This window comes from Cyprinodon variegatus, unplaced genomic scaffold (assembly GCF_000732505.1).
Source record: "Cyprinodon variegatus isolate N-32 unplaced genomic scaffold, C_variegatus-1.0 Scaffold2557, whole genome shotgun sequence".
NCBI lineage: Eukaryota > Metazoa > Chordata > Actinopteri > Cyprinodontiformes > Cyprinodontidae > Cyprinodon > Cyprinodon variegatus.
Genome location: NW_015153010.1, coordinates 10678 through 19392, shown reverse-complemented (window position 1 = coordinate 19392; position 8715 = coordinate 10678). Strand labels below are relative to the sequence as shown.

Genomic DNA, 8715 nt, shown 5'->3' with positions numbered 1-8715 from the left:
TCGCGTTAACGCGATAATAACGCGATAATTTTGACAGCACTAATATTAATATAAACTGATACCTACATTACATGGATTCACTGAAGACTCCTAGATGACTGCAGATACACAGAACTTCCTGTTTCTCAAAGAAAACTAGTCCTTAAAAGATCATGATTTGTTTATCATTGTTAATATTAGCATATTGAGAGTGATTAACTTTGTTTATTGTTAATATAAAACTATTAAAATGTAAAATTAGTTTGAACTTTCCGATTAGGATTAATGAAATGGGAAATATGTCCACATGGGTGGCCAATCGTTGGGTGGCTATGGCCACCACTGGCCCCCAATTTAGCTCCGCCCCTGATGATGACGATTAAACAGTTGCGCTACTTTTGGCTCTTTAAATATAAAACACCTGCAAGTTTAAATTGATCCCAGGATCATCGTCCTACAGTCGGTTTCACTTTGATTTAGTTTATATCAAAATTTAAGCATGAATTAAATCTTCAGCGGTAGTTACGGCCCCGCTGGGGGGGAAATGAATAAAATGTCTTCAGCGGTAGTTACGGCCCCGCTGGGGGGGAAATGAATAAAATGTCTTCAGCGGTAGTTACGGCCCTGCTGGGGTCTGCAGATGTTCTAACCTCTGCTGAATGTTTCAGATCTGCGGGCAGAGAGGCTGAGAGGAGAGAACGGGACTGAGGAGAGGATTCTGGGTGAGTGGGTCAGCGTCTGATCTAAATGTCCTCCCTGAACTCATCCCAGGCTCTGTTCAGATGGACAGGTCTCCTCTGTCAGACCAAACCTCCCCCTCTAATAATCTGCTGTCGTCCAGGTTTCTGGAGCATCCTGGTGATCTCCACCCTTGTGGGATGCGTCTCCTGTATCTCCTCGTGGATCCTGACCTACCTGGACTCCTTCCAGCCTGGCGGGGCGCTGCCCGGCCTGCTGTCGCTGCCGGATGTCAGGTACCGCAGCGTGAAGCTTGGGGGTCGGTTCCGTCTCCGTTATCTGACCAGTTTGTTTCTCGGTGCAGAGATGCTTCCAGCCGCGGGTTCAACCTCAGCTTTGGTCTGGCTCTTCTAAACGGCATCATGGCCGCCCTCACCGTCATCTGGAGTCTTTCCTGAAGCTCTTCTCCTCAGCTAAACCCAAACCTGAAGACCACACACCTCTGGAAAGATGACGCTTCAGTTTACCCATGATGCACCTTGGTTTGAACTGATGGGAAGGGAATCTGGTGCTGAAGCTTTAGCAGTATGAAAGAACCTGGACTTTGTTACATCCTCATATCCTTGTATCGTATTTTGATGAACTTTTATTAAAGATTACATAAAACCTTACTATGGAAGTGCATTTGGGCTACTGAGAAAATAAAAAAAGTTTACTAATTTTAAATTTTTATGTGTTTAATATGTTTTTTCCTCTGAATTCAAACTTTAAACAGAGAAGTTGTGTGAATATCTGGGTTTTACTGGATACAACTAGCTTAATATTAAAGTACTTTACCAGACCCGTCATCTGATCATGGATGAAACCAACGACACGTTATTTAAAGGAATTTATTAAATATACATCATATGATTATAAAAAGAACAACACAGGTATAAAACATTTGGCTGGCTCTCGTCTTGCATAGAAAAGTTCTGCAGAATCCAGATTTCAGGTAACAGTACAACTTCTTCACTCACACTTTCACACACGTCCTGCCAGGTTGACCTCAAAGGATTACAGAGAAATAAATAAGAAGCTTCTGCTAAACTAAAAAACACGAGAACGTGTCAGATTATGACACTTCATAGATGCGTCCGTGTGTAGTGATAAAACGATGGCGTCCTGTACATTCACGTCGGATGAGTCAACGGAAAACGGCCCGTTTATGGAAGGTAAATCCCAATGATGGCTAATCTATTTCATCTATTTCTAGAGCTGCGTTCCCACAGCTGGTATTTATTTGCTTCAGGTTAGATCTGTTAATTTTACGTCTTCCATTATGACTGCGGCGGACAAAGGAATTTTTTAATAATAGCTTTTCTGTCTTCAGATGAATTCATGGCAAAGGCTGGTTTAAAAAATAAATTAACATTTTATCTAATTAAGTGCTTTTTTTATTATTAAAACCTTGGGAATGTGAAATGTTTCCGTTTTGCTACAGCAGATGTCAAAGGCTATTTTTCCTCATTATTGTAATACGTTTATAAATTAGAGTCCAGTGTTTTATTTATCACACATATATGCCTACTTCAAGTTGTCAGACAGGCTCTTATTATTTGGGCCTGACTGATGCTAAACTCAGCTTGTTTTATCTATGAATACTTGATTGGGAAGCTTTACCCTGAAATAAAATAATTTAAAAACAGATTTCGTACCTTTTTTAAGCTAATTTGTCGATTTGATTTGGGGCAGAAAATGAATATCCTTCATTATGGGCTTTTTAAAGCACCCTGAACCCTTCTGGTAGAAGGCTCCTATGGATCTCATGCGGACCTTTCAACTGAAAGTTTTTGAATTGTTACGTAACGGCTTTGGAGGTTTTAACTGTGCAATTTGTCACCAAATAAAGCAAAAATAAACAAACCCAAGGCATATTTTATCTCTTAGGCACTTAAACGCACCACAAACGAAGAAATCAGCAGCTAAAACACAAAGGTGCATCATATCACCTCCAGATTAACGGTGTAGTGTTCGCTAAAACCTACAGACTTCAGTTGTGCTTGGCTGCACCAGTGCTTCCAACATGGAAATATAAATCTTTGTTGATAGTGCAATAAAATTTTACAGTGGGAGAAACAAATATAGATACAGACATAGACTCATACCAGCTGCTAACAAATGGTACCATTTTTGTTGCAGCACACAAACACTGAATGATGTATGTTTATGCTTTCGTACCAATCATAATTTAAAGTTAGTTAAACAAGAATTATTAACAGTATTAATCATTAGATATGACAAAGTATTATTGCTTACACTAAATCTAATCTAGTAAGGCTGGAGGCTACAGTTATCAGTTCCAATACTCTGATGTATTCAATGTGTTTCTTGGAAACTAATCCAAAATACTGCTCTGTGGTTCATAATTTAAGGTTTGGACAATTGGTTTCTACAGCATAATGTAATTCTGGTCATTTTAAACTGTTAAAATTTGGATAATTAGCAAATCGTTACCTGTTCTCACTGGAAAACTGTGAGAAAATGTCAGAATTTGACAAAATAAACTTATCCCTGTTCAATGTTAATCATTTAGAATTTAGACAAGCTGGTTTTGGCTGGTCATTTTTTGGGGGCTCGTCCAGGATTCTATGCCAACTGGAAAATAGATAGCTGTTCCAGATTTTAACATTGTTTAGCCCTCCCTCCATGAAATTTTAAATATTCCAGAGATTTATCACAAAAACGAAAAGTAGTAAATTGTACCTCTAAAAACAAAATGTAAACAAAGTAATATGAGAAACGTGCTTAAAATGCAGAACTGATCTAAAGTAACAGGATATTTTTGTTCCACTTGGTTGCAAGAAACCTAAATCTTATCAAAGGATGAAGATTAAATAAAAAGTATATCAAGAATTAAAATTCACTTTGTGTGAGTTTGTAATATTCCAACTACCTGAAACTGTTTTTTTTTTTACTCCAGGTTTATATTTTTGCAAAAGGCTACCTATATAACAGAGAATATAGGTGATAATCTATTAGCCGTTTAGTGAAAATTATCCCGTTTAAATCTACTGTAACGGTACAAAGTGATGAATAATTAGAAAGACGAAGAATTGGCATCCAGAGATCAGCAAACGGCATTAGAAACTAAGTTTGAGTTAATGCGGTTTTCTGCCGTAGCTAATAATCTGATTAGCAAGGAGATTTTCAGGGAATAACTGCTCCTAATCCAGTATGTTATAGAAGCATTGGCCGAATCTTTCTTTAGCCTTTTTTGTTGATCAGTCCGGCTGGAACAGTAGAGGTCACTGAGTTATAATAAACACTATAGAGATACAGCAGCTTACCAAGATGCAATTGTTGCTCTTTATAATATATTCAAAGTCCAGCTGCGTTAAAGCAGCAGTAATGTTTCTCCACCACTGCAATGATGGACTTCAACGGACCTTTCAGACACCCATTAGGAGGTAAGAGCCAGTGAGGTAACCAGGATCTAAAGGTTTCTTTTGTTTTGTGGATAAGAATCTCAGATCATACGGAGATCTGCCCATTTGACACAGTTAAATAGACTCAAAAATTCCAAACCAGTGGAATCAAACCTGTCCAAACCAGAATCTGAAACAGTTTCAGTCAGTGTGCTCTACTTCAACCCTTCACTATTTATCCAGCAACAGGTCATTTCTTTAGACTCAATTGGCCTAAAAAATTAACGGAAACTGATTAACATATTAGAACATTTTCACACCTGTCAGATTAGGGCTGGACCTTTTTGAAAGTGTGACTAAAGAGAATCGGACTTCAGCCCGGACTAATCGACCGGGTCGAGACCCGCTTTCTGATGTGGTCTTGGTCCGCTTCCAAATGCACTCTGGTGCCGCTTCAGGTACGACTACCAACTGGCAGACAGGATGGTTTCCCCAGACCTAGCCACTGTCGGATCGTAATCCTATCTGTTCCACTGTTGCTTAGCAACGCTGCTGCTAGCAAGTGATGGATCTACCGCATCATAAAATTAGAAGTCTAGATTTTTCTCATTTTTCACCAAATCACTTCTGACCAATGATTGTCACACGCCTCAGTTTTCTGCGATTTTTTGTCCACCTATAACAAAAATAGATAAAAAAAATTGATTTTTTTTTTTTTTTTTTTTTTACCAAAGTGGCCAAAAACAAATATCTGCATATTTACAAATGAAGATGGCAGCGGGTCTTTTTAGGTCTGTGTGACTCAGACTTACTAGAAATTAGGGCTGAACAATTTTGCCAAATAACGAAAATTGCGATTATTTTCAACTAATGTGTTTTTGTTTTTTTTTATATTCCTTATATTCATCAAGAGCGTGTAGATGTTTCACTCCAGGGTTTTAATTTTTAATGACCTTTAAAGCTTGCTTGTCTAAAGTCTGTTTTGCGGAACTTTATTGTGACTTCTGTTTGGAAAAGTGCTAACTTCTACGTGCTAGCATAGATCAGAGTGCTAGCTAGAAGTTTCTCTTTGCTTTTTTGAGGCAGCAAATCTACTATAAACATTTGAGCACCACAAAGTGCTGGAGCGAGGAAAAGATATGTGGTTATTAGTCTTGTTACATATAACTTGACCAAAATTGCGATTTTGAAATTGCGATTTCTTAAATTGCAATTATATTGCAAATGCAATTAACTGCCCAGCCCAACTAGAAATATAAAGTAGAGTCAATAAAGATGAAAAGTAGATCTGGGGAACAGCACACGCTGACACCAGTAGAGGCGCCTATTCAGTTTGCTCCAAGGAAAGTGATGCAACTTCCCCTTCTCAAGATGAATCAGTGACTGTAACGCCGCCATTCAGCGGTGCATCAGACTCTCCGTGGACCTCCGTCAGGTCCAGCTTGGAGCGCCTGGAGGAGAACACTCTGTAGAGCCCGGCCAGCAGGAAGATGACAGATATAACAGTAAAGTAGCCTCCGTAGATGAGGAACTGGAGGAGGAAATCAACACGGGTCACAAAGGAACAAAAACTGGGTACTTTCTCCACAAAACCAAAGACTTACCTGTGTGAAGACGTCCAGGCCCAGCCCGGCAGAGTCCACCACAATCACGGTGATCAGAGTCCAGAGCAGCAGAGCCCCGAAGGTGTTGACTCCAAACACCAGAGCGTACCTCTGCATGCTGAGGCTGGCTGCTATCTGGTAGCTGGGGATCAGGAAGCAAACCTCTCTTTAGATGCAGTGGTTGGCTGTTAGGGCCTTCAAAGCCTTCAAATCAATTAGAACATTCACAATCTAATCTTTAATTTCCTTCTTTCCAACTGTATTACTTATATCAAACAATCCGTTTTCTTTATTTCGTAGCATTTCTTTTGGCTGCGCCGCCTCCAATACATTTATCTGGTTGCTATATTTTTCGTCCAATCAGATTTCAGCCTCAGTGTGTTGCTATGTCAATCTAATCTGCCCAGGGCCTTCAGCATCAGCAGAGCTGCTGATGTTACCTTAACAATATTAGTGAGGAACGTTTTCTACAACCAATCAGGTTTCAGATTTAGAGGTCCCGCCCCCTATGTCAGCATTTTTCTTTCGTCAGTTAGAGCTAAACGTTTACAGCCAGTTAAGCTAGTGACTGTCTGCGTTTTAGATTAGCTTTTCTTCAAAGTGTTTCTGGCCTCAATGGCTGATACTAAATAGAGACACTAAGGCTTCCTGCACAAAGACAGAAGGATGGATTTAGTTTATAAATAATCAGCATCTCTGGTGATTGTGATATATTTTATTTTCATGCTTTATGCTCTATTTTATCTGGTAATTAGATGCATATTGAATCTGAGCGGCTCCTGGTGATGTAAATGTGGCAGGGGTCTGCAACCTGTGGCTCTTTGGACTTTCTCCAAAGGCTCTTAATAGTGGCTAAAAGTGATACCAAAAACTAAATTTTTATGACAGATACCCGTCTATTAGTGGTTTTTATAAAGAATATTTGAATTAAATTTTTGACAACAGAGTGACACATTAAAGAACAAAGAAATAGGTTTTTAGAGCTACTTTTCTTTCAATAAACTTAGAAATTATATTTTACAATTATTTTAAAATAGTTAGGTTAATAACAATCCCCTGGACTTTGAAGACATTTCTCTTCCCATCGGGGAAGCTTTATCAATTCAAAATGTCTGGAGTAGGGTTGAGCTCCTGGCTTTGTAGAGTAGCCCAATAAAAGCATCATTATGGCTTAATTTAACAGGGGGTCTGCGACCCCTAGGGGTCCACGGTGGTACTGCATGGGGGTCGGGAAAGTTTTGGTTGATTAGACTTTCAGTCATCAGTGAACCCATTCAGCGACATACAGGAGCTCTTTCAAGCTGGGCACCGTTTCATTCACAACACCTGTCCCATCAACCAGGAATCAGAACCATAGGCGTTGTTGGCCCATTTTGGGGGGTGCTGAAGAACCCTTGAATTAAATCAAAGCTCCTCTTGTCATGATCTTAGCCCCAGTTGCTGATCTGATTGCTCATTTCATTCACCTGCTGTTCCGTCCCCGCTCTCTAATGATCATTTATCTTATTCACCTGCTCCCTGTAGGGGGGTACCTCGGTTTCTGGCCCTTTTCTGTGGAGCCCTAAAGGTTTTGGTTTGGAATGCGTGGGAGGTCAGTTTTAGTCCCGTAAGCCTGGCTCCTAGGATCAGTTTTTGCCTGTTCACCAGGGTTGCTGCGTCGGGGAGACTTTGAGCGGCTCCTTGCGGCGCATTTCGTTCCTCAGCGCATCGGCTGGATCCTGCCTTCCTCGGAGAGGATGGACTGGATTGTTAAACCAGGTAAGTGACTCACTCGGATGGTCATCCCCCTTGCAGATGATGGTGGTCACTTACCTGTGTTTCTCCCTCCAGAGTATCAGTGATTGGGCGTTGCCCCACAATGCCTACGGGACACTCACCCAGTTTTGGATATCTTGCCATAAAGACTTTCCACAACTTAAACTATCTTTAAGTTACCGTTTTCCCCAAGATGCTGAAAATTCAGTTCAACTGACTTGGCTTTGAGTTTCCACACAACTCTGTTTGCCTCACATATGGTCTGTACTGTGGCCTGTTTGAGACTGGATGCCAAATTACTTGCATCAAACATGACATCAGGCCTGCTCTGTCTTGTTGGCCTATCTTTGACCTGAGCTGCTCTCTCTCTTCCTCAGTGAGGGGGGAAGCTGACCCTACTGCTCTAGAGGGTGAGAGGTTGATAGGCTGCAGGTTTTGGATGTGTCTGTTGATGTATCTTAAATTTGGTACCCAAAGTAACAAGGTCCAAACCTACCTAGGAGAAGGTTTCATGAGCTTCATGATCATATTCAACGGTGATCTAAGGTTCGGTATGACTGACTCTGAAAAAAATTGGGATCCTCCCCTTATAAAATCATCAACATGACAAGCAAGGACACCCATAATATTCTTGCTCTCATCAAACCAGTAGAAAACTGCAGGATCAACCTTAGACACACCTACTGCTTCTAACACGATGCTCTTTACTCTGTGTAAAGAGTCATTGTACCAATACAATGAAGCATCTGCTAGACCATACACACATTTTCTCACTTTCCAAAGCACACGTGTGCTATTAGCCTCCGGAGGTGGTTTGATGAAAATGTCTCTGCACAGTTCAATTCCTTGTAGGAGAGCAGATTAATGTCCATGGAGTGAAGTTTCCATTGTTTCTGACATGTCGCTGCCACTAGGAGTCTCAGTGAGGCACAGGTAGGTGAGTCCTTTTGTAAGTCAGAAACTTGTAGTTCTTCAAATCCCTGTGCAACAAGCCTTGCTTTTGGTACTAATCCAGTTTCACTTTCTTTCATAGTGCACACCCAGCGAGTAGAGATACACTTTTGACCTTTGCCCTGAACTTCTTCAAACACTTGGTTTTGTTTCCAACTTTTTATTTCATCCTCTTTTGCTGCATCCAGTGAAATATCTCTGCTCAGAAAATATCCTCATGTGTATCCATTTCAGCAATATTAGGCCGAACACCAAGGTTTTCCAACCGTGATAAATCAGCTGATTTCCTGTTACCTGCCCCCAAACCAGTTCTTGTATTTCCTGGTTGCTTTACCAGCTCT

At 40.6% G+C, this 8715-nt stretch overlaps 2 protein-coding genes across 2 annotated transcripts in view; one reads left to right on the top strand and one right to left on the bottom strand.

Moving 5' to 3' along the window:
• The window catches only part of arl6ip6 (ADP ribosylation factor like GTPase 6 interacting protein 6), a 3195-nt gene extending 1847 nt beyond the window's left edge, over window positions 1-1348 (top strand). Inside the window, exons 2-4 of the mRNA XM_015369157.1 lie at window positions 648-701; window positions 821-953; window positions 1022-1348. Of these exons, the coding sequence (XP_015224643.1) occupies window positions 648-701; window positions 821-953; window positions 1022-1115 (281 nt within the window). The 3' untranslated portion in view covers window positions 1116-1348. The remainder of the gene's footprint in view (window positions 1-647; window positions 702-820; window positions 954-1021) is intronic.
• A 155-nt stretch (window positions 1349-1503) lies between these two features.
• slc19a2 (solute carrier family 19 (thiamine transporter), member 2) overlaps window positions 1504-8715 on the bottom strand; it is a 17567-nt gene continuing 10355 nt past the window's right edge. The window contains exons 5-6 of the mRNA XM_015369156.1: window positions 5669-5810; window positions 1504-5595 (exon numbers count right to left, since the gene is read on the bottom strand). Coding sequence (XP_015224642.1) covers window positions 5431-5595; window positions 5669-5810 — 307 coding nt within the window. The 3' untranslated portion in view covers window positions 1504-5430. The remainder of the gene's footprint in view (window positions 5596-5668; window positions 5811-8715) is intronic.